The following is a 26,954-nucleotide window of genomic DNA, read 5'->3' as shown; positions in this document are numbered from 1 at the left end:
ACAAAAATAATGAATGTTTTTTGTAAAATAAAGAAAATAGAATAATGAAAAAAATTAACAACAATAAATAAATACAATTGTTTAACGAAAAATAATCGATGCCATAACGAACAACTGATCGGGAAATTCAACATACTGTTGAATTCAATTTCTGTAGTTAACGACAGTACGGTAATAGAACACCCAATCTAGCGCCTGACTATGTAAAATTATACCTATGCTCAGAAATCCAATCAAAAAAAAGAATCTGTTCAGCAATTGTTACGATTATTAAATATGTTAAGTATCCTTCCGTTATAAGACACGAATGTTTTGTACCAAACGGAACCAAGTGTTTTGAAGGGTCGAATGTTTTGAACCTCCTCAAACCTCTACCTATCGTACTTTATTTATTTTATCAAGATAACTGATATGCTTACAATGTGAACAGTAAAAGTATATTTGAGTTAAAATACCAGCTGCAGCGTGTGTCATTCGAAACACCGTGGACACCTATTGGCCTTGTGCACTGCATGAAATACAAACAGTACGGCGCTCCGAGAACAATATGATGAAGCCCTAACGCTGTTTGAAGTGGGAGAAGACCACAGAACAACCCATTACCTTACAAAGATCATGAAAACTTCTGCAAACTGTACTTTATACCAATCTGGCCATAAGGCAAGCTGTCAAGCTTGCAGAATCTACAAAGAGATTTTAGAAAGAAAACAAAGGCAAAAGATGAATATACACCTTACACCTTACTGTACCAATATTCCATCTTATTGTCGGTCTTACAGTACCCACATCCTTATAATCATCTGTTACTACTATATTTGTTTTAAAACCTATTTCTTTTTTCTTAAATATTTTGTATAATGGAATTTCTAAGTATTTTGCAAAATACAAGTATAATCAAATTTTTTTTTATCCATCTTTACGGATGGATAAAAAGCACATCCGTGCTTACACGCGTGCTTATATTACATAAGAATCAAGTATCAGTATGTGGATTATATATTAGTTCAGGCCTTTACATAAATAAATTATGGAATGACAGAGAAAGAAAACAATTGTTACAGAATTATACTCGCATGTTAGAAAAAAAAACCAAAAAACATAGGATTTTATATACATTTTAATACACCTTATAACTTTAGTGATTAATTAATTATTTTGAATAATTGACCAAATTTGTTTTCCTTTCTAAAGTAATTTTTATAGTACTCGGGTAATTGCAGAATTTTGAATAAACAGACCGAAAAGATAAATCAATAATTATTATTCTGAAATATTTATGCTTAGAAATATAATAAATCTAATAATTTATTATGAAATGGCTTTATAAGCTATAACTTTACAAAAAAAAAAAATAGGTATTTTTCTGCAAAGTTGCAGGTTATAAAACCATTAATAATGAGGTTGCTGATAATAACTTATTTTGCAGAATTGATGAAATTGTAAAATATTAGTCACATAAATTCCTTTAAATAAAGCTGTTATAATAATTTATTTTAAAGAATTCAGATTATTGAATAGTAAAAAAATATATAAAAAACATTAAATAAAAACAGTAATAAAAAATTAAATATTTTTGCAAGTACAAAAATCCATAAAACCCTAATAAAAAATCAATTAATATGACAAGAAAAAATAAATAAATAAATAAAAGTGTAATTTAATTTGCCTATGAAAGTGATTTTAGCTTTTCATCAGGCAGAAAGAAGATGCTCATCACTTAAAGAAAAACCTCCCAGCCCATGACTCTTCCAGGTTCAATACGTGAAGACATTTGAGTTGCCGTACTTCCTCAGTATTGTTTAGGACATTAAGCACTAGATGGTTCACATGACTCCCTAGCCGATTTTTTAGTAGGTGAACCGAATCGCTTGATTTCTTCGCGGACATAAGACAATTCCATATAGTTATGAATTTCTTCGTTCCGTAAAAACCACGGCGCCGGTATGTTAATTCTCGCTAACATATTGCTGATACAGAAAAGATTGCTGTAAAATAATGTTTAAAAGGTACAGGAAGCATAATACAATTTTCTGTCTACTTTCTGTCTGTTTTACTTCAATAAAAGACGATCTTTGAAAGTTTTTGTTAACTTTTTATTGGATGGATTTAAATTCATTTTCTCATATTTAAATTCTCCACTAGTTTTGTTATTAAATCTTCCAAATTTATTAGTCATTTATCAAAGCTACTAAACTGAAATCCTAAAAAAAAAATTTTTTCAACACCTAATGTTGGTTTTTATATCGTACATCTTAAAACCTACTAGAATTACAGTTTGGGACCTGTTTTATCCTGTTTCGTAGCTCAAATTAACCACCAATTTTACTCCTTAATTTTGGTCGGAAATATTACAGTAAGGCTTCTTTATATTAGAACAAATGACAAAGTTTTTAGATAGTCATAATTTGAAAACAAACGTTTATAGCCGTGTGTTTATATCAACATTTTCCATTATTTTCATCGGTAGAACATGTTCTGAAAGTTTCTTCGTAGGTCACTATGAATATAAATTATGATTATATTATTATGTATTCGTTTTAATATGTTTATTCCATGTTTTGGTTAAATCTTTACCAGTTAATAATAATGTTTATCATAATCAAAGGAAATATTTCATCTTCACTAATAATTTCATCAAAAAATTACACGGAAAACCAAGAAATATTTTACAATAATTTAGATTATTTGTATAGTTTCAAAAGAAAATCTTTATTAAGATGGGGGCCCGCCTCTCCATCCCATTATTATTCCTCCCCCACCATATGGTTATGGTACAACCATAACAATTATTATTTTGAAAATAATCTATTTTTTATACAAATACTATTGATGCATACGTTATTTTCGTTATCTTCTTCTTATGTTAATAATTAATCTTTTACCTGAGTTTTAATTAAACTTAGTTAATGTTTGATGCTGATTAAATACCTCTTTTCTTCTGCAAACTGTTTTTGTGTGGGTTTGCTCTTTTACAATGTTTCCTTTATTCTTAATTCGTGTTTAGAAATCGCAGAAACTGGTTGAACAATAGATATGTAATGTGTGTACGTCAATAGGTACTTCAAGTAAATGAATTAATAATTAAACAACAGTTGTTTAACAGATTCTAAATATAAATTGTAGAAAAATTTACGTTTACCACTGGACAATGTATTGTTAGAATACATCTCTCGTGATTTTCCCGTAAATAGTTCGTATCAGACATTTAAGAAGTTTTGTAATTATTTTTTCCATATTGAAAAGGATAATTAATGCTTTGGTAGTTAGTGTTGTTACGATTAGATGTGGCCGATTCTTAAAAAATAAATAAATGTGTATATATATATATATATATATATATGTATATATATATATATATATATGTGTGTGTGTGTGTGTGTGTGTGTGTGTGTGTGTGTGTGTGTGTATGTATGTGTGTGTGTGTGTGTGTGTGTGTGTGTGTGTGTGTGTGTGTGTGTGTGTGTGACGCTCTAAAACGTTTTATTAACATTTTATTTAAGATTTTTTTAATCTAAAGTAATTTTTTTTTTTTAATTTTTTGGACAATTTTGGTCCAGTCGATTCCAGGCGATTTTGGTCCAGAGGTGCACAACTAGATGTTACACCAGTCCTAAATTTAAAATACGCCTAATCGTTTTTGAGTTACAAGAGATAGATTCGCACGTACGTACTTATGTACCGACGTCACGCCGAACTTGTCAAAATGAATATTTCCGTTGAAACTTGAAAACTGAAATTTTTCGCTATCACGATACTTCCTATATATCGTACAAGAAATTAAAAATATTAATAAGTGGTTTTTGAATTAGAGTAAAAAGATACAACAATAACTGTTATTGTTTTGGACATTTCCAATACAAAGCGTTGAATTTTGCTACAAAAAAGCTAAACCATTGAAATTTACAAGTGAGATTACATACCACAACTTAATACATATCTCATTTAATTTGCTTATGATACAAATGTATCTTTAGAAAATTAATTATATCGTGAACCATAACCAATCAAAAAGATAGCCCCATCCATTAACGAAATTAAGGTAAGGTATAACCGTTTAATTTTATGATTGAAAAGTTTCACAAAAAGATTTTTTATAATATAAAAATTTCAACATATTGATATAGTTATTACATAAGGAAGTTTTTTGCATTATTTTGATAACTAAGTTTTCTAACTCTAAATCCTCTTTGAAGTGTAAAGTTTGTAAATTTTTTTTTCTAAAATCTAATTTTATGAGAAGTTTGCACACATTACATGATGTCAGCTAATTATTCTAGTCTTCTCTATCAGCCAATCGCTTCTTTTACTTTACCTAACATATTTCAACTAGTGTTTATTATTTTTACAAAGCAGTTGATAAATTTCCGTTCTTTTGACAGGTATAGTTTTATTTTTAACGTTTCCGAGGATAGAAGCAAATTTTATTAGGGCACGGTAATTATATTATAATACTTCGTAGCCACGATAATAGTATTATGAATGTAAATAGTAATGTAATTTTATTTCTCTGTTATAACTATGCATGTTAGAACATGTAATTTATTAAGGAAATAGTTATATATAAAATCAAGTTAGAAAAAATTTTAAACTATAACCAGAAATGACATTAGAGCCTAGCTTATCTAGTAGTTCCAATACATCAAATCGTTATTTATGTAGTCATATTATATATATATATATATAATCTCCTTATATTTTCCTTTAATACTATCCAAGGAATAAATTAAATAAATAATATTTAATACTAATATTATCCTTTAATACATCTTATATATATAAGATGTATTTACTAAATATATGTCTTTTATATATTTTCAGCTAAATAGGAAGATAAAAAATAAACAAAACATCTGACAAATTACATTAATACGTAAAACTTAACCATCAGAAATTGTTAAGAAACACGCAAGTTAAAGGTGGTTGTTAAATTAATATATACATAATGTTCTCTTGGACACTTCTGAACAGTATTATTAAACATTTATGAAAACTAATGTTAAAGAAAATTAATTTTTCTTTCTTTTTTTTTAGGATAAAAATTTTTCAGTTTTAATAAAATACTAGGGTAAATGTAAATTTAACTTTTACCGTTGTTTGATGACAATAATAATAATAATAATAATGCCTTTTTTTCCTTTTTTTTTTGCGCCACCCAGGGGAGTGTCTGGTAAACTCTAACGAGCCTTAATCCTTAATAAGCCTTAATAAGAACTTTAATCTTATCAACCTCTGATATTCGTTGCTTTCCAATTTGGATGGCCGGACGGTCTAAAATCCTCTTCCCTGTGAACATGATATATTTACATTTCTCTATTGCCAGCTGGAGTCCCCTCTCTTTCAGCCAATTTTCTATTGTTTTACCCTTGATGAGTATCGCCAGGTCATCAGCATAGGCAATTACCTGTACCCCATCCTGATAGTTTTGTCTTAATATCCCATCAAAGGCCAGTATCCAGAGTAAGGGTCTCAATACAGAGCCCTGTGGCAAACCACCATAAATATTGAAGGTTAGGCACTCGCTCTTCGTGTCCACCAAGCATTCTCTATTTGAGAGGTATTCCCCTATCTGCCTTCTTAAATAAGGGCTAATTCCTTTTTCCACTAATGCCCTATTAATTGATTCCCATTTGATAGAACCGAATGCGTTTTTTACATCTAAAACTATGAATAGGGGAATACCCCTCGTTCTCCATGTGCCGCTCCTAGTATCCTTAGCCCAGTCGATCACCTTTGTCGCCGCCTGTATCATCGAACGACCCTTCATAAAACCAAACTGATTTTCACTAATGCCTATTCCTTCCTCTAGCTCTTTAAAGATACGGCCAGCGAACATCTTCTCCACTACCTTCGCCATGGTTTTTAAAAGACTCAATGGTCTGTATAAAAGTTCTCCATTGTCATTGTCAATAATAATGCCCTGAGGTCGGTAATCCCCACTTCCGGAACACAACATCTACGTTCCACGTCCAGGGCGGCAACAGCTGTACTTATGTACAATACATATAGCTGGCTAACGGGACTCCGAGTAAATTCCTCGGATATATAACTTTTCGACCTGTTTCCATCTTTAGGTCACCAGATGGATTGGATTTTTCGGCCACCTGCAGGATACGATCAATTAAAACGATTAGGAAGTGGACAGATAACATATTTAGAGCTGGCGATGTGGCGGCCAGGGTCAATGTTATTGCAGGTGTAACGGAGACCCTTCCGTTGTCCACATTCCCCCTGCAATGGCAAGCATGTAGCAATGGTGCCCATGTATATCGGTGCATGGAAGCTCTGAAAGCTTTGGTGAGTAGGAGCCTGGAGTCAGTGCAGAGATTGCGCATCCGCTCTCTGCCAGGACATATGCCGGTTCCACCGGAGTACCAGATAAAACCTCCAAGGTTAGTAGCCCTGGAGTGGGGATGTACCCCGGCGGCTAGCCTTGCTACAGAAGGGATAATTTCAAATGAATACACTTGAACAACCAATTGTGGCAGAGGGTGCACGTAAACACCCTCGATTAGAAACCTCCCATTCGCCAGAAGCGAAGAGGAAAAAAGTAAGGAGTGTGATAAGATAAGAAGAGATGCTGATAAAATCAGTAGAGATTTAAGGGAGCTTTGTTTGGAAATAATGTTCCCAAACCAAGATTTTTGGTCATTATGAAAAAGAATGGTAACTTCCAAAAGGTCAGTCCATTCTTAATTGCTAGAGAGATTGCTAATTGTGCTGGTGGTCCTGTCAAGGAAATCTGGAAGACTTTTGATGGATTGCATGTCGAAACTATCAACGACATGCAAAGCCAGAAAGTCCAGGCGTTGAAGAAGATCGGTGAATTTGCGGTTTCTGTCCAACCGCACAGCACACTTAACACATCCAGAGGAGTTGTCGTTTGCCGTGATCTTCTTAACTGTACAGAAGAAGAAATAGTTCAGGAAATGTCTAGTCAGGAAGTGACACATTGTCGCAGACTCACTATGAGAAGAAATGGTGAGATTCTTCCTTCGGCCTCGCATGTTTTGACATTCAATAGGGCGAATCTTTCTGAAAAGGTACGAGCTGGCATCCATCGGCTTGATATACGGGCATTCATTCCGCAGCCGATGAGATGCTTTAAGTGTCAACGTTTTGGACACACTGCAGCTAGATGTGAAGCGCAGGAAATATGCATATGTGGAGTGAAAACACATGAGGGTGATCCATGTAAAGACCCTCCAATCTAAATTAACTGTAAAGGGCACCACAACTGTCGTTCAAGGAACTGCCCTATATATAAATTGGAAACGGCGATTGAGGAAGTTAAAACGCTTCAAAAAGTTAGTTACCCTAAAGAGAAGAAAATTGTCAGTTCACGAACACCTCGACCATCGACTACATTTGCAGAAGCAGCGGCTGCTCCTTCCACATCTAAAATTAATGTGGAGCAGTTGCTTAATACGATGGCACCGAGTCTTGCTACAATGATATAAAGAATCATTGATTCAAAAATTGAGTCGACTCATCGGACAGAACAAAGTAAACATGAGAAGGCTTATTCCCGGACTGACGTCGTTGACTTAAGACACGTACCAGCGCAGCTTAAAATCCCAGCAAAACCTGCGATTATAACGCCACCAATTGAGGTAATGAGTAAAAATCTGGATCTATCCGGAAAAGGAAAAAAGATCACTCCTTCTAATTAGAAAGCTAAGGAAATTGTGCTAAAAGTACAGGAAATGTTTGGGTCTACCGAAATGGAGGTGCAAGTCATTATTGAAAAAGCACCAGACACAGACGATAATAAAACTGTATGTATAGAGTCTCCAGAAGCTCAGAGAGCAACCGCGGCGAGAGCATCTATATCAGCCGGCCCAAGGACAGCCTTAGAGATTGAATCTAGTTCATTGGATTTATTTCCTAACTGGAATACATAACTGTATTTGTTTCCTTATAACTTTTACGACTAATATTATGAGGTGAATATTTGTATTATATATGAAGATTTTGAAAAAAAAAATCATCACTACAAAAAAAATAAATAAATAAAAATTTAAAAATAATAAATATTAAGTAAGTATAAAATAGAAATGAATTAAAAAAAAAATATGTTATTACATAAACATTTTTTTTTTTGTTTAAGTATAAACAATTATGTATAAAGAAAAATTAAGATTAAGAATAGTTAAATAAATGTTAACTAGTTCTTATATCTAGTAAAGGAATGTTGTGTTATATTTTAAAATCGTTTAACTTAGAAGAGGCTTTCATCTTGTGTTCGTTGGTAAACGTCTGGATGTTTGCGCATTGATAAATCATTTTCAATTGATTAATTCTGTTTATAGTCACAAACTGTGAAGAATATTTGGGATTTTATATTCTTGTAACAAGTCATAAACTTTATGTCTGGTAGTGAAATAAAAAGGAGAAATGCATGTAAACTTTGAATTCATATTTGGCTGAGATTATACAGAATTAGTATCATTGAAACGAATGCTTGGCAACATTTTCAGTCTAAGTTGAAGTAATTCGAGCAATATATAACACGGTGCAAATAAAGGGAAAAACAAGAAGCCTTATGTGAGATCTTTAAATAAATAATTAACTTAATTTTAAAATAAAATTTATTTATCATACTCAAAGAGAAATAAATTGAATTATTTTCAATAAAAATATATGGAAATATGATAAGAGTTGGCGCGGAGCCTTGTGGTCCACAGCTGTGTTCCTTATCTTCATGATTGGGAGAAAAGTACTGATAAATAACAATTAATGTATACAAACTTTATCAATACCTGGAAATGAAACCAATTTACAAAACACAGAATAATGGTAACTATAGTAAATAAGGTGCACAGACTGTTGATGAGAAAAGATTCACAACTTCACCACGAGTGGGGCTGAAGCTCGAATTTGTGGCATAAAAACTTCCCTTTTATAACACTTGTATACTTAAAAATTGAAATTAATCAGTCGGTTGGTTCGTGCGTAATGCCATTGCAAACGGAGATACAAAACTCGCCACGATCTTTCACAATTATTTATTTATAAGATTTATAAGTAGGTATAACAACTGAAGAAGATCAATTAAAATTTATAGAATAAAAAAAAGAAAAACAAATTTGATCAAAACGGTAAAAATTGGTGGATGCATTCGCCATCGTGGTAGAGTCAACTGCAAGACTTATTAAAAAATGAAAATGGAGGTAAAATAATTTTGTGTAATTCTTAAGACACACTGAAGAAAAGAATCTTGGTAAACTATGGTCTCAAACTAAACGCACTTAAGCAAACCCAGAATTCGTGACCTAGAAATGTATTTTAATAAATTATATAAAAATAATGAACAGCAAGTACGGTAATAATACCTACATCTATGATTGACTTCAATTACTGAAAATTATAAGGTAATAGAATTAAAAATATATTTTAAGCTAGGTGATATACAATTCAAATTGAATATTTGTAACTATTTATCATTTTTAAACACACAATCTGTTTGTTAGTCCGAGGTAGAAAAATAATATTTATTTAAAAGCTTATTTATTTTCAGATGTCATATCTTATAATAGTAGTTACATCACCTCGCCATCCCAAGGTTTGGTAAGGATCCAAATTTCGGTGTAGAAATCCCTGTACAAAACCTTCTTCGACCAAAATCGATATAGTGTAATATTTAATGATTTCCAAGTAGTTAATAATGCACTTTGCTCCGCAGGAAACTGAAAATCAACAGTTATTTTTAGGTTTTATCCTTTTAAAAATAATTTATCGTTTAGAGGTCCAACTATCAATATTCTGCTGTTGTATCATAGAATCTCCAGATGTCCAGAATCCTCTCGTATTAGTTCTATTAGCAAAAATTAGAATACTGTGATTTTTGAAATTTTTTATGGGAAATAATTCAGGAAAGTAAGAAACAAATAATATTAATTTTTTTTTTTTTAAATATTTCCATCTGTTCACGTACTATCAACATACGTCTACAAATTCTCCTATATTCCTCAGTATACAAAAAAATGACGCCATATAACTTTAGGATCAAGCAGAAATTTTAATCGTGTTCGAAATATTCATTAAAACCTCTTGTTCCCAAAAATTCAGAAAATATAAATTCTAAAAGTTATTTTTTTATGAAACTATAATGTTAACTATTTACAGGAAAAATATTTCAATAACCACGTTATAGACTAAACACGCCTAACATAATATTGAATACCAGTAACTATGAACTCTTAAAAATGAATTCAAGTAAGCGACAATCTGGATACGTAAAATAGCTACTGTTTGATTTTTAGTTGCATTAATCTAATGGTTTAATATATTAAATGTTTTAACTAATGAAAAAAAAATTGTTAAAAACCAACGTGGTATAAAAACACATTTGAATGTCAATGAAAATTGTAAGTGATGATTTGATGTTTTCATTTTCATTATTTCTTTTTCCCATTGAAAGGTGAAATATTATTTCATCTATTTTATCAATCCAATGTCAAAACAGACAGTGACAAAATGTAGTTTTTTTATAATTTTATATCATAAATAGAAATTTCTCTCTTCATAGAAAAATGGTAAATTAAAGACAATTTTAAAATTACCTTTGTTGTCTGACAAATCTGAAGTATTGTTTGCTTTTTTTTTAAATTATAAGACGATAGCTGGCGTTCAATTTACCCTAAATGTTCTTCTTTTATAAATAACATAACCTGTTGACAATATTTTTTATTTAATTTTTATTAATATCGGCAAATTAATGTTAAGAAATAAATTTAATATGAAGTTATTTCAAAATAAGAACACTTATAATTAACCTAATTTATCTCGATTTAAATGTAATTTAAGCTGAAAAAATAAATTACTACTGCTAAGATCAAGATATAGAAATAAAATTAAAAAAACTTTCATGCAGAAAGATGGGTGCGCATTACTTTGCACCAATCAGAATAACTTTCATTACACTTATATTTAAATAGTAGAGTATCACTGAAATATGTTGGAGGGTCATGAGGTGTAAATTTAATTTTTCTATGTAACATCTCAAGAACAGAATGAAATATTTTAGTAAAATTCTGTTAATATGAAAAAAATATAGTTTTACTTTCATAATTTTCTAAACAGTTGATATACTATCATTTTTTCTCTCTAAAATTTCTTAATTTCTAAAATTTTACGAATTTCATTGTGATCAAATGACATCAATTATATTTAAATGGGAATAAAGACAACAACGTTATGAAAAAAATCGTTGGATTGAGTCAATCTTAATTAATTAATTGTTTTCAGTTTCTTAAACTAAAAAGAAAGAAAAAACGGAGAAGTTACAACTATCGTATATTGCAGACGAAAACGCAAAGTTTTATTACTAAAATTAATTTCAATAAATTCTAAATTGCAGTTTAATTTCATCGAATTTGTTTTAAATAGGTGATTAAGTTGTACGTGTATTTGTAAAAGGGGCACAAAAGTGCTCACAATTTTAGGCAATGCAACCAAGAATATATCTTTTTCTGGATCGTCACAATTTTCTACAACTCTTGGTTCTATTCCAACGGTCTTACGAGCATAAATATTAATTTGATTTAGCTTTCCTATATTAAAAATTATTCTTAAGAATACTAATATTTTCATACAGCTCCATAAATAATTATCAATGGAGTTAAGTCCGGCAGAATGAGATGAACAACATAGTGGCTGGCTGTTCTCATTATTTATAACTAGTATTAATCATTTTCAGCTCTAACATGTATAAACCGTAACTATTGTCTAATGTGCACAGAAAGATAAAGAAGTGACTTTAGTAAGAAATTGTTTCATACAATTAGGTCTAGCGAGCAGAAAATGATATTAGGTAGGCAACTATTAAATAATAATTTCTCTACATATTAAATCTTTACATGAATTGTTTTTTTTTTTGTTTTTTTTGTAGCATATCATGAGGATTTACAGTTACTCATTTAAGTTAGTTCTGGGAATTAAATTATGCCGTTTATATAAAAAATTGCCTCATCAGTGAATATTAATTATGCTATAAAATAAGGGTTTAATATTTGCTGGAAAAATCAAAGCTAAAACTGAATATGTACTGGGAAGTCAGGTATGTACAGAAACATACCTGACATGTGGTCAGGTACATTGTAAAGAAAAAGATTGTGTGTAACTTTTCGTAAAATATTCTAAAAATTATCGTATGTGTGAAACGTGTAGTATTTACCCTAGACACTTTATATTTACATTAGGGTCTCAACTAACATATTCTAAGACTCTATCATATTCACCTCTAATTGAGGGGTTCAGACCACGCTATGCTTTCTTTAATCGGCATCAAATGCTATTAATGCTCTTATAGTAAAAAACCAGTGAAGCCAAGGTTTTACAATTCGTTCTTATCTTACTGAAAAACGATTCCAGAGGTTCATAATTATTACTGGTAGCTAAGTTAATTATGAAAAATTCCGTGTCTATCTACTAGCATATTCAATCATAGTAAACAATTGATATCGATTTCACATAAAAAATTATTATATTAAAAGCATGTGTTTTTCGCCAATATTACTGTTAGGAATAAATTAAAATCATGTGGTTTTGATTAGGAATAATAAACAATTATTATTATCATCGTATATTATTATAAAGATGAAACAAATTTCCTAGTAACTAAATAATATTTATAATCTATTATGAAGTGTATCAGAATAACTTATGATTATACGTGGACATTAGATTGAATGGCACAATTCTCTTAATTACATGAAACAGAATTTTAGTATATATACATATATTTTTAAGTAAGAAATAACATGAGTAAAATTTTGAAATAATTTTAAATCTCTGGATAAAACGTAGAAAATTTACATTGTAATACACTTTAATTATGTTTCGTACACTTAGGTTTGAAAGTCAAATATATTATATATATACAAAATACAAACGTTAAAAAGGCTGATTATTAAATTACATAACGAAGCGTTCTTTTTATTAGATGTACATTAACTATTTTTTCACTAAAGGCGAAAACCTAAATCAGAAATTTAGTTTTGTTTAATTTTATAGAAACGTTTTTAAGAAATAATATAAAGCAGAACCTTGCCTTAAAGTCTCTTTCGCTAGCTCTATTTAATATTCTTAAATTACACACTATAATTACTCTAAAATATTTTAGTGACTTACATTATGAAATTAATTAAAGAAACAATCGACCAGGAATGAATAACATTATATACAAACTCAAGTGTTTTTATGATGATCTTACTATATTAAATAAATAAACAACTACGAAAACACATTCTACTTTAAATATAATAGTTGAAGAAGATAAACAAAATCTTTTTATAACGGAATATACAATATTAACAACAACATACATAATTAACATCTACAATATATAGTATCTACCTCTCTACATTATATTTAAATACATACATAATCACTTTCATTCGCTTTTTTACTGACGTATTGACATAATACAACACAGATTTGATACAAATGTTTAAACACAATTTTTTTTATTATTCATTGTCAAATGATTCGCATTATAAGACTATTAATTTTTATTCGGTTCTATTAAGTATAGCATTACTGCACTTTGAAAATAAAGTCAATCTTTTTATGAAAGGATTATCGATAACTTTTTTTTTTATTAAGTAAAACACTAAATAATATCGGAAATTTTCGTTTTATTACAATATTATAAGAATAATAGTCTGCATGAATTATACACACACATAAAACCATATTAACGAGAAAAAATTTTAATTTGTAAATTACAACAAAAAAGAAATATTTGTGGGGTATTAATTAAAATATTATAGTGCATAATTATTAGCATAAATTTGGGCGCGATTTGCAAGTATAAAATACAACACAAAATTTCAAGAAATTTTAAACCATTTCCAGATGTCTCAAATCAGCTTGTTTCTACTTTATCTTCTATTATTTAACATTGCACGTAAAACTGAAGGTAATGTTTTATTTTTTTTGTACTTCACAGCAATTAAAAATTAACTATAAAATTTTGTAGGTTTAAGGAAAAATAATATTAATTTTTCTTTTCTTTCTCTCTTCGTCTCTTTCTATAATATAACTATTTATTGAACACTAGGCAAGTAATAACAACAGTAATGATAAATAAATATCAAAATTTGAATTTTACATTCATAAAAATTTATGTTTCAATTCACATATGAATGTTTAAAAGTTTGTTTTTTAGTCACCTCAAATCTTTTTCAAACATATTATTAGGTAGAGAAAATTATTATGTACTAATTAGTAATGTCTTAATAACATGAAAAATAATAATATTTATGATAAAAACAGAATGATTAAGCAATAATTTTAAATGTTGTTAATTAAAATTATACTTTGCTAGTTTTAACGCGAGACAGAAAAGCTGCCGATCAAGTCACACAATTCCTTGCACAATTTTTCGTTTCAATTAATTTTTTATACATATAACAAATAATCTTCTGATTTTACCAGCTTCCTTACTCTGTGAGGAAAGAGAAGGAAAAATTATATACAAGGAATTGATCCCTAACATAAGAAAAATTAATTTAAAAGAGAATTGTTCAAAAATGTTGAAAAAATAAATAAAACTTTCATGAAAGTAATGAAAAAAATTATTTGATATCTTAAAGCTAGTTTAATTCTAATAGCAGTTTGAGTGATGTAGAAAGAACAAAAAAAAGCATATAAAAAATTTTGTGTGTGTTAAAGCACACAGAAAAAAGACAATATATATTTTATATACCAGAAATAAAATTTTAAGAAAGACTTATATAAAAATATTCATTTAAAAGTTTAACTTTACAAATCTGCTTAAGTGGAATAGTGTCTAAATCTAATATCTCTTCAATAAAAGCCTAAAATAGGAAAAGTAAAATTAAAAAAACACTTTTCTGTATTTTAATTCTGGGGTCAATAATTAAAAAAAATTGTAGAAATTTGATGACAGGGTCTAAATTTCATGACATAAAGTATAAAATAACTTTTAATAATTTTTTTGAAAAATATTTCAACTGAAGAGAGATGAAGCCAAGGAACAAAATTGTATTTCTACATTTTAAAATATTGTGATAAAAAATATAAATATTATGTAGGTAAAAAATTCGCTTTTAATGTAGTTTTCTCTAACGTTCCTTTGAAGAAAATTAAAATGGTTTTTTCGCGATATCTCCTAATCCCTTAACGAATTTTGAAAATAAGAATAGTATGATTAAAGACCGATATGTAGAAATACTTGAGCCAAATTTGTAGTAAATGAATTTGGCCAATCCTGTGATATAAGAAAAAAAGCAGTGCCACACTCATAGGTACAACATATGTTTTTTTTTTTCTGGATGAACTACTTGAAAATTTTGTAAAAATGTTTTACTATGCAAGCTAAAACGTAAAGCTTAACAAAAAAAAAAAATGGATACCCAATTTTTTACAACATACTTTCACCTTTAATATAACAATTCTAGCCACATTCGCCGGAAAAGTAAAAATTGTGGTATACATCATAGAAAGACGAATATTATTGACATAATTTTGTAAAATAAAAATGTTTTTAAATTATACTAAACGCTTTATTATTCCATATATTAATATTTTATAATAGTTTCTTAATAGTTTTTGGAGAAATCGAAAAGTGAAATTGAGTTTAAGGAAATAATTGCATAATCTATTGTTAAAAAAATGTTTAAATAATTTTTCTTTCGTTTATTGAAGAAATACATAAGCACATTAATTTTCGTTTTATTTGTTTCCAAATAAGAGAGGGAATGTGGTGGGATTAAAAAAAAGAAATAGCGAAAAATCTTTTTCTTAACGTTATTCTACAACAATACGTAATTTGTTAAATCCGTTTATATGTAGGTATATTTTTTTAAAAAATACTATTATTAATATAAATTATAATTTTTGCTTCAGCGTATATTTGTATAAAACCGAATTTAGAAATAGTAGTTGCACCAGAAGACAAATATTTACAAGTACACTGGGAAATAGAAAAAGAATCGTTTCGTGAAGGTGACTGGATTGGCCTGTATGATGGCAAAAATGATTTAAACAATTCATCAACACATCTTATATACTCGTTTGATGCAAAAAAAGAAACTGGATGGTATACCACTAAAATAAAATTTGAGAAAAGCATAGTCATCAATTTTTATAATCCAGTTACATTAAAATATAGAGCAGTTTACTGGAGAAAAAACTTTCAGAACGGACAAGCAAATGAAGGTAATTAAGCTTTATTTTTATTGAATTGAATATTTACTTTAGTGTATTATATTTTTTGGGGTCTCAAGGGTCGTACGACCACCACTATAAGTATCCAATAAATATCTGTCCATGTTCGGTTATGAGATAACCAAATAAATAAATAAATAAAGAATATATATATATATATATAAATTTATATAATAAATAAATATCAAAAGTATAAATTTAATCTCTAACCAAACTTAACCAACGCTCGCCAGTCAAGGTTAGGGAGAATAGGTTAAGTATTTTTTTTCTAACCTCCCGGTCTACCCCGTTAGGCACTGCTTCAGAGGATGAGATGAATGATTTGTACCGAACATGAAAGCCATGCCTGATCGCGATTCACATCCGGGACCTGTGGATGAAAGGTTTAGACGCTACCACTCGCGCATCGGAGGCCGGCCATAAGTAAGTTTGGAGGGTCATATAATAAATATATATATATATATATATATTTATATTTATTTGGGTATCTCGTAATCGAACATGGTCAGTCATTTATTGGATATTTATAGTGGTGGTCGCATAATCCGGGAGACCCATTTTTTGTTTCGAAGCAACCGATGCAAATCTTCCATTTCATTAGTAAAATTAAATACATCTTTCTAGATTCGTATAGTCAAAATTTAAAATAAAGGAATTGCAGTTTTTATCTGAAAATTAAGAAACGTGTTTTACTCTAAAAATGTAAATAACAGAAGGATTTTTATAAAGGAATAAACATTCTGTTGGCAGTTAGCTGAAAGAAAATGTAGAAAATATGTGTGCTGGATATAATACCTTTTTATGTTTTTTTTTGTCTTTCTTTATATCATGACTAATGAGCATTGAGTCAGCGTAAGAGTCAGCGTAACTTGTTGGTTGATGCAGAACGATTGTGTTTTCCCTACTGAATTAAGACAGTGTTGTCGTTTTAATACATTTCTGTGAAATAACCGTTTATTTGAATATTAATGAATCCATATTCAATATTTTTATTTTTTTTACAATAGCCGCAATCTCTCTTACGGTTGTATTTGTATAAGTGACACTAGATACATTACTTTCTCTATTATATTATATAGAAAAAACCCTGTAATGAACAAAGTAAATATGTATTTTAGAGTAGAATATTACTGCATTTAAATATTTTCGGCATTTAAAAAGTTTAAAGTCATTTAGAAGGTTAAAAAGGAAGCTGTCAAATTTACCACTGTCAAAAAACCTATGGGAAATAGTTTTTTGACTAAATTTTTCGTGGTCTGGTATAAGACGCATACAATATTTAAATTTTATTCAAAAACCGAACATTTAATCACTAAAAAAACAATCATAACAATTACAGTCAATTTTATACTCGTTATATCAAATTAATTGACAGAATAAAATAACTAGTTGGATATACATTCCGTAAGAAATATTCTGTTTTGAATAACAACCTTTTTACTTGATCAAGTGATAAGTTTCTTACCTCGATGTGTTCAACATTTTGATAAAATTCCCTCCAGTATGTCTCCCTAATTAAAAACATTTTAGTTAAAATTTTAACAATTGTTAGATAATACCTATCGTAGTGTAACTGAGATGCTTAGTACGTCTATTTTTCAGATTTCATTGTGAATATATCTATAAATTATCTGAAAAGTCATACGTTTATTTTATACATTATTTTAGTTATATGATAGCTTAAAATATAAATATCTCTCACTAAAACGTACATCATTAAATCAGTTTAAGTCTTTGAACTTTTGGTTTCTATTAGTTGCATATATAGGATCCATATATAATAGGATGGTTCTATGTATGCAAGTAGAAAATACATACAAAAAACGTAGATCCATACGGCCAATGATCCTTTAATTTCAGTGTATGTAAGCGATTTGTTTTTAAAATTAATCAAAACAACATAAACAAGCTCTAATCATAGAAATTATTCATACCATGTTTATAAAAGTTGAAATATTATTATTAATTTAAATAACATTAAAGGTTAAAATCATAATTATTTTAACGTTTTAATTACGGGACGATTCATATGATTATATAAAGTCAATTAGCATAAATACCTGCAAGGAAAATCAAAGTTTTCTTATCATGATGGGGAAGTGCTGTGTAATAGATGAATTGATTATTACTTTATTGCATTAGTTATTAAAGTTGTGAAAAACTTATCAAGTTAGTTCTGTAATTTAATTTTTTATTTAAACAGGATTTACATATTTTTACTTACGATAACAATAGTTTCAATAGTTACTTGTTTCTAATAATTATGCATTTTATCTATTTGAAATAAAATTGTGTTGACTTTAACGTTCTGTCTTTATGAATGTCTCCACCGTTATGCCGCTATAACAAGTGGAGACATTCATGTCAGGACGTTAAGTCGACACACTTTTAAACACATGACGACCACTGTTATATTTTATATACTTTACATAAAGAACTTTACACATGACAACGAAGTTTTGTTTTATTAAGAATAATATACATTATTAAGTTCCTGATGATGGAATTCTATTCCGAAAGCGCTTGAATGCATAAAAAAATTGTTGGTAATAGGGTTTTTTATTCATTATTATACGACTTATTTAATGGGAAAATCCCCTAATAAAGTAGAAGCCAGTTAGTTAATACACTACCCATTTTTAATGAAGATTCGAGTAAACATATTTGTTATTTATATAATTTTATACTTTATATCTAAGCCTATGGAATAACCCCACGTAATCTCTGAAATTATGAAACTTCATAATATTGTCAGACTCTGTACTGAATAAAGACGAACTGTAATTTCCAAAGTTTAGTATTCTATAATTCGTTTGGCTAGAATCTGATATATAAAAGTATATTTTTTTTTTGGGGGGGGGCGGGGATATTTCCCTACTGTTCAATAAATAAATTATTTTAGTATTTAGATTACGATAAGCTCATGACTACTAAGAAGAAAATTTAAGTAAGATTAGAATATTTCCAATCTCAACATGAGCATTGAGCACAAGAACTGATACGGTCACGTATTAGAACAGAAGAAAGTAGGTTGAGAATTTAAAAAAAAATAGTTTCAGTGCGATGGGCAGAAGATAAATACAATTTTATCCAATATCTAATCTCTATAAGCGTTCAGTATGCAATAACACGTTATAATTCATACAAATTTGTATAACGATACATTTAATACATTTACTATTTTTCTTATCATATTTTATTTTCTTGTTTATATATGCAAGGTTAATAGATACAACTAATAATAGTTATGTTGTAAATATTTCCTTTTGAATAATAGAATTTCCTAGTTAAAAATCTGTTAAAGAAATCCTTTCTAATATCATTACTTATCGGTAATCAGTTTTCTTAACAGAGATTTATTTTATAAAAATACTTGATGAAAAATAATAAATTTTAAGGAAAGTCTTTTGTTTAGATTGTTTTATATTATATTTAGAACTGATACACACACACATAAAGTATAATTATACTTATATAAAGTATATTTAATTATAGTATATATAATTATATTTATATAAAGTTCGCGTAAAGTATAATTAGTATTTAAGTTTATTAAATACTAAATCCGAAAAAAAATTTACTTTGATTCACAGTTTTCACGGTAATAAAATATATTCCAGATAACATACAACACGGAAGTTGAATGTAACAAATTTAATTGAAAACTATTATAGGATTTAATAAAAAACAAATTACCATTAAAGGTGAATTATTTATACGTTAATTAAAATCATTCAGCGAAGATGAAACTTATTATTACTGTTTCACCGGGAAAAAATAATATACGAATTTTATTTGGAAAAATACGGTGTGATAAAAAAGTATATACGTATATCTTTTAAATTGTTACATTTTTTAAATATATACAACAAATTCATATACCTCATCGGGTATATTTTTTTGAATTTATAATTCTCCTTAACAATCAATACAAATACTGCATGCAGCTATTCACCTTTTACCACCTAAGCAGGAAGATTGTGTACACCACTATCCAATAAAGAAAGAAATTAGCAGATGGTCTGCCACCTACCCGCAGGGATCATAGTGAGGTGTATAACGGAAGCGCCTTGGTTTGTTAAAAACAGTTAAATCCATGAAAATTTGGGTCCACGATATGTCAAAAAGAAATACAAGAACTATGGCTAAATAACCGCGTTAACCACTAGGCCGTAAACTTTCTAGACAACAGTGAGGATGTAAGAAAACCTTTAGCTGCTACACGTTGTAGACCTTAGTGTAACCTATAGTGTAATTACACACGGTGAATTATAAGCATTCTTTCATTTCCTTTCTCTCTGTTACTGCTTTCACTTTCAGTTTTAATTTTTTTTTCTAAATTTTTTATCAATGTGCTATCATTATTATCTTTCTTATTATATTTATTGTTTTCTACTATACTTCTTATTGTACAGTTCTTCAAAACTAACGTACGTTTTAGGTTCTAATCTCAGAAGTTTTATATTGTGTTAGCATGTGAATTTTTATGAATCTCAATGGGGATTGCTTTTTAATGTGAAAATGTATGATATAATTTCTTACAAAAACGTAACTCATTGTATATAAAAATTTGAAACAAATTAATATAATAGATTAAAACATACAAATTTTCAATGTATATAATTATACAAATCAAAATAATAACAATAAGGTATATATATGATTCGTTATATATTTTCTTAAAAAATAGATTCTTTTTAAAAAATTGGAAAATAATCTGAGTTATTCAGTTTTGCAAGGCGTTTTATATTAAGTTATACAAAAATTCTAGTTCAATTTAATAAATATTGTTTAACCAAGAAAACTTTAGGCATCTCACCTTCAAGTTTCTTATCATATTTAAAGTCATTAGTCGTAAAAATATAACCAATATTAAGACACATATACAAAAAAATATATATGTAAAATATATATATATATATGTAAAATATATATACAATCAGTAAAAATAATGCAGAAAATCTATAAAGTTATAGGTTAAGTTTTACAGTGATATTCCTTTTAAATATTCATTGCTAATTAAAGTAGATAAATATTGATGACTTACAGCTATCGTTATGACAACATTAAGCACCTTTCCTAACTGGATGACATACTACTGGAATATAATTTCAAATCGTCCAATAAACGAATTATTCATCCCAGGAACGCATGATTCTGTAAGTGATGAGAATATTGAAGTTCCGGATGAAACTGTAGATCAAAAAGGTATAATTAATACTATTAAAAATTTAAAAGAATCTTCAATCCAAAAAATTGGAAATTTAAAACCAATACATGGACTTGCAATGACCCAGGTACGTACTCCAATTTATTATTAAAGAAACTATTAAAAATTGACTATAAAAATCTTGTTAATTAAAAAGCAGTTGGTTGCATCTTTTAATTCTTGATTAATTCTGTAATCCTTTAATATTTTTAAAAAAAGATGCGGGGGTACACACATCGCATAAGCGAAATTAAGGCACAGCACGTCACTATGTTGAATGTTATTTAACTGAGATCATCTGGCGACCATAAATTTGGGATAAAGATTCAAAAAATTCCCGGCCAATAGATCTTATAAGTAACAGATCCTTTTAATAATATCTTTAGAGTGTGTGGTAATCTCTGTGTTTTAGCTACGGTGTGGGAGAGTGTAGGTGTTGACCTCGCTCACAAAAGCGGACCAGAGCAGATAGATATATGTTATTCTTTAAATAGAGGCTTATTAAAATTTGTGAATCTGTTTTTTGATTTTAAGGTAAATCAAGAGGATTTTGAGTAAACTGAATAGTAGTAGTACAAAATTTTCGTTGTTGCGATTAACGCTATGTTTTCACGGTATGATTATAGTAGTTTTGGTCCTTAAACAGAATCAAATAATGATCTAAGTGCACAGTGAATTGAAGATAGATATACCAAGAATTTTTATGTCAAGATTTTGGTGGTAAAAATGGTGAGAGGTTTCAGATTTGCGCAAATTGGTTAATTTAATAGTTGAGGATTATAAGTTATGGTAGGTGGTTGCGGTTTAAGAGGCCATACAAAGGTAATAGTAGGATGTGTAAATACACTGATGGAAATGTCTGCCGAGGCATTTGCATCGGTGGCATCTTGACAGAGACCGAATTGATGACTGTATTCTTTTATAAAGTTTAGAAGACGACCTCCGGTAAAGCACATCACGGCTAGGAACGAAGGGGGTGGTGTGGCGACCGGGATAGTTACCAGTCGGTTGTCTTCCCCTACGAGGTTTAGAATGTACATTATTTGTTAACTTACACTTCTTTTTACTTTACGAAAATAGAAGAAGCGTCGTCATAAAGTATTTCCCGGTTATTTAAGTAATACAATTTTTTACAACATTTATTAGTTAATATTAGAACAATTTTTTTTACTTAAATTTTAACGAAAAAAATATTTTATTACTAAATTATGAATATTACAAATATTACAGACAAAATTTTTATATCCGACAAGAGAAAATAAATAATCGTATATGTTTAATATAATGTATTTAATTACAGTTAGGCAATAGAGATTAATTATACTCATGAACTTGAACTTCTTGTTTTAAATAAATGTATTGAACTGATTCATTATAATTATTATTTGGTTTTTGTTGCTTTCAAATTATGATATATTGTTTGTACAATAACGGTTAACGCGTAGAATGATAACACATTACTTGTAAATTACTACAATGATTGTTTAACTCAATGTGTTTTAAAAAGGCAAATTTCATTCTGTAATTAAATGGATTAAAATCCCTTTTTAAAATTCTGTAATTTTCCGGTTATCATTCATTACCATAACTTAAAGATATTAAAAACCATTTTCAATTGAAAATTACGGTACTAGAAAATTTTATTTCTAAGAAGCGTTATCAGGAATCGATTTAAAAATTTTAAGTTTCTTCAACGGGATCAATTTTTTTCTCTTTGAAGTAAGCGTAATAGAATTTCATTATTTGGGTATGCTGCGTACAAGGTCGGCAAAGATCCGATGACAGAGATTGTTTTCATTTATCTTAAAGGTCACCCGATCTAACTCCATGTGATTTTTTTCTTTTAGTATTATGTGTGTTGCGTGACAAAAAGATGCTGATGTGGAACAATTGTTGTAAAAAATTGTAAGGATTACTCTTCCATTTTATTTGTAATTCAATAAAAAATTCAGATATAAGAGAAAACATAAAATAATACCAATGTAAAAAATAATATATTTCATAAATCACTGTTTAATGAAATAAATTAAAAATAAATAAATAAATTAAATTAGTTTGGGTTTTATAAAACCAGTTCCATATGATGTGTTTTATAAGTTATAATAGATAATCATAAACTGAACGCAACTACCATGGTTATTGAAAATTTGAGAAACAGTTAACAAGATTTGCGATCGATGAATCTACATTATTGTAAATAATATCGCTGAAGGCCGGTTGGTAAGTTTTGTCGTATTGATATCCATAATGTTAAATTTAACTTACTTTTAAAAATTTATAATTTCTTTTTATCTAATGTTTTCGCAATTTTTTACAATAATTGATGAGATATATCATCAAATATTACCTATTACTAATTCCCTACTATTTCACAAATCAGCAGTTTACAGCCGGCCTTCCTAACAGATCTTTTTAGGACAACGCAGGAAAGATTGCCTGACACGTTCAACATTTTCTTCAAATACCCTCGCTCTTCCCTTATTCATCTCTACACAGATATCCGGTCGATTAAAATTGATTTTGTCAACGATAAATATTATTATCACTTGGAGGATTGCAATGCAAATTTCCATGAAACGCCATTAAATTGTTAGTACAGATACATATCTAGAACACAGATGATGATATTCTCTACAGGAGTCACCACCTTTCTAGTATAGTTTGAAGTGGAAAGACAAGAAATCAGTAAGTTTTCATGAGCGCAAATAATACTGTCCTTTAAACCCTTTGTTTCTAGTATTAAATCAACAATGTACATCTAATGCACTAGATTTAAAATAATTAAAACCCCCCGACCTTCTTTTTTGTACACTCGATAGATTTTTATATTATTTACATAATATGTACGATGTTTAAATAATTAGATAAAATATTAGTATAAATGTTAGTGATAGATGTTTCTCATGATTCAATGACCAAGCCGTTTTTTGTAATGCAAACTGAATCGCTTGATTTCTTCACGGATATAAAAAAATTCAGATCGTTATGAATTTCTTCATTTCGTGCAAACCATGTCACCTCTATAATGATTCTCGCCCACTCATTCTGGAAGCGTTGTACAACCACAACGTTGCACTTGCTCGCCGAAAGTCATACGTATTTACTATAGGTCCAAATGAATCTCAGAATGTCCTAGAATGTTAAGAGTTTCTGGACAGAAATAAATGTGAATTCCTGCTTATTAACCAATAAATCTCCTTAATCTTGATGTTTAGCTGTTTTCTCTTCTCAGTCATACGCTTCTTTCTAGTCAACGATCATATTGGATCTCAAAGAATTCGGTTAGAACGCGGGATGAAATCGCTGTCTAGGTTGGCCTGGTTATACTCACTCTTAAAAGTAACGTGACTAGATTTATTGTGATTTACGTTTACGCTTCACTTTGCTCGGGATTCCACGATCAAGTCTAACGCCGAATGAATCTTCTCCAAAGACAGACAAAGGTTTTCTTCTACAGAGAGTATCGCTTATCATCAGCAATTAAGGTGATAGTTACATAGTACAGAGTTGGAAGGTCCGCAATAAAAATTGTGTCTAGGACTGGTCGCAAAACAGAGTCCTAAGGAACTCCCGATCTAATACTAAACAATGTAGGTAACTGATCGTTGCGCATGACCAAGGAAAAAACCCTTCCATGTAGTTCCACCAGGCTAAACAGAAAGGTTTAGGGAAGTTGTATAAATTTAAAAGTAAATTCAAATTTAATATTACTATTATATTATATTAATATTAATATAAGGTTTGATTTTATTTTATCATTAAAAATTAATGAAGTTGAAACATGATATGAAGTGTCATTTTAAAGTTTGTACATCATTCTTGTGGTTAGTTACGTAATAGAAATCTTAAAAAAATTAAATGCAATGTGATTAAAATTGGGTTTATTAAATGTTGGACCTAATGTTAAATAGCATATATATGTTTCACACACATGCGCCCACGCGCACATTCAAAATGTGTGTGAGTGTGTGCACATTTTATATATGTATATTTATATATATATTGATCATTTTACATGTTTTTAATAACTAATTTAATAATTTTATTTGTAAATTCGTTGTAGGATACATCTATAATTGAACAATTGGTATTAGGCATCAGATATTTGGATATTAGAGTACTTTACAGAGCCAATGTAAATGAATATTGGACAGGACACGGATTAATTTTTATACAAAAACTCGATGATGTTATCGATCAAGTTGTTGAATTTGTCAGCAAAACGGAAAAAGAAATAGTTATATTTCATATACATGAGTTCATTAGAGGTATCAATAAAAATTATAGCAGATACATTAAACAATTTCAATGATCATTATTTTAGGTTGTATGTATATAGTTTAGGCTCGTATGTGTATACAAAGTGTTTCTAAAATGGTGAGTTGGCTATACTTTTTCAAATTCTAGGTGTAAAACTAAACAAAGAATAACCTTAGGATAAATGGCAATCCTTCGTTCTCCTCCTGTCTGCCATTATGATATTTTTATATAAAAATTTATATCTCAAGTTCAGTTTAGGAATCATGTTAATATTTGGTAAGCATTTTTGTAATAAAGTTTTAAAATTACAAAATAGCGGCCATGACTATTTTTCGATCCGTTATATCTCCATGAATATATGTTTTATCAAAATGTATGTTATTGGTTAAAATATTAAGCCTTTTATTTTAAACAAAATGGCATTTGACTTTTTAAAATAGGCTAACAAATCTAATTGTTTTATTATTATGCAATATTAAATTTTCTTGTTAGAAAATTATTACTTAATTTGATACTAATTCATAAGAATAGAATTAACAATAAATAAAAATAATTAATATTTCATCGAATTGAACGTAAAATGGAGGACCTTAAAACAGACACAAAATTAAACATCAATTTTCTGTCACAACTCGGCTATTTGTAAACCGATTTAAAAAAAAAATACAATGGCATTTTGTTCAAAATAAAAGGCTTAATGTTTTAGCCAACAACATACATTTTGATAAAAATTTATTTATGGAGTTATAACCGACTGAAAAATAAATATGGCCGCCACTTTGTATTTTACGAAGGTAATTAAGTCCTGATTTTTTTCTAATTTTAAAACTACATTACAAAGACGGTGGTTGAAATTACCATTTTTCCTAAGGATATTTTTTGTTTAGTTTTATAAGTAGAATCCAAAAAGTATTGCCTGTCCATCAATTTGGAAATACTCTGTATATTCATTGTTTTTGACAATACTGTTTCTTTGCATAATCCTTTATAGGTATATTTTGACTATGTTTACTAATAGAGAATGAAGCTTTTCATATTTTCGTATTAAATTAAATCTTTTGAAAAACAAAAGTAGACCGTAACCTAGAAATGAAATAAAACTATATTCAAGCCGTAATAAATTTAACTGTAGCATAACGTACATAAAATGGTTTATGTTTACATCACTATAAAAATGAAATTTCTAAAGCAATGCACTACAACTTGAGAAGTGATTCTATAATGGAGATATTCCTACACTTCGGGAAAGATAAATGTGTAATTAAATCTTACAGGTTACTGAAATCAGCTG

The 26,954-nt window shown here is 28.8% G+C and overlaps 2 protein-coding genes across 2 annotated transcripts in view; both read left to right on the top strand.

Moving 5' to 3' along the window:
• The window catches only part of LOC142328315 (PI-PLC X domain-containing protein 1-like), a 211,881-nt gene that overhangs the window by 79,649 nt on the left and 105,278 nt on the right, over window positions 1–26,954 (top strand). The window lies entirely within an intron of this gene.
• LOC142327811 (uncharacterized) overlaps window positions 13,615–26,954 on the top strand; it is a 43,777-nt gene continuing 30,437 nt past the window's right edge. Inside the window, exons 1-4 of the mRNA XM_075371147.1 lie at window positions 13,615–13,921; window positions 15,874–16,185; window positions 21,244–21,491; window positions 25,467–25,671. Coding sequence (XP_075227262.1) covers window positions 13,858–13,921; window positions 15,874–16,185; window positions 21,244–21,491; window positions 25,467–25,671 — 829 coding nt within the window. The 5' untranslated portion in view covers window positions 13,615–13,857. The remainder of the gene's footprint in view (window positions 13,922–15,873; window positions 16,186–21,243; window positions 21,492–25,466; window positions 25,672–26,954) is intronic.

This window comes from Lycorma delicatula, chromosome 7 (assembly GCF_047948215.1).
Source record: "Lycorma delicatula isolate Av1 chromosome 7, ASM4794821v1, whole genome shotgun sequence".
In the NCBI taxonomy this organism is placed as follows: Eukaryota; Metazoa; Arthropoda; class Insecta; order Hemiptera; family Fulgoridae; genus Lycorma; species Lycorma delicatula.
The sequence above is the reverse complement of the archived record's forward strand: the minus strand, read 5'-3'. Positions and strand labels throughout refer to the sequence as shown.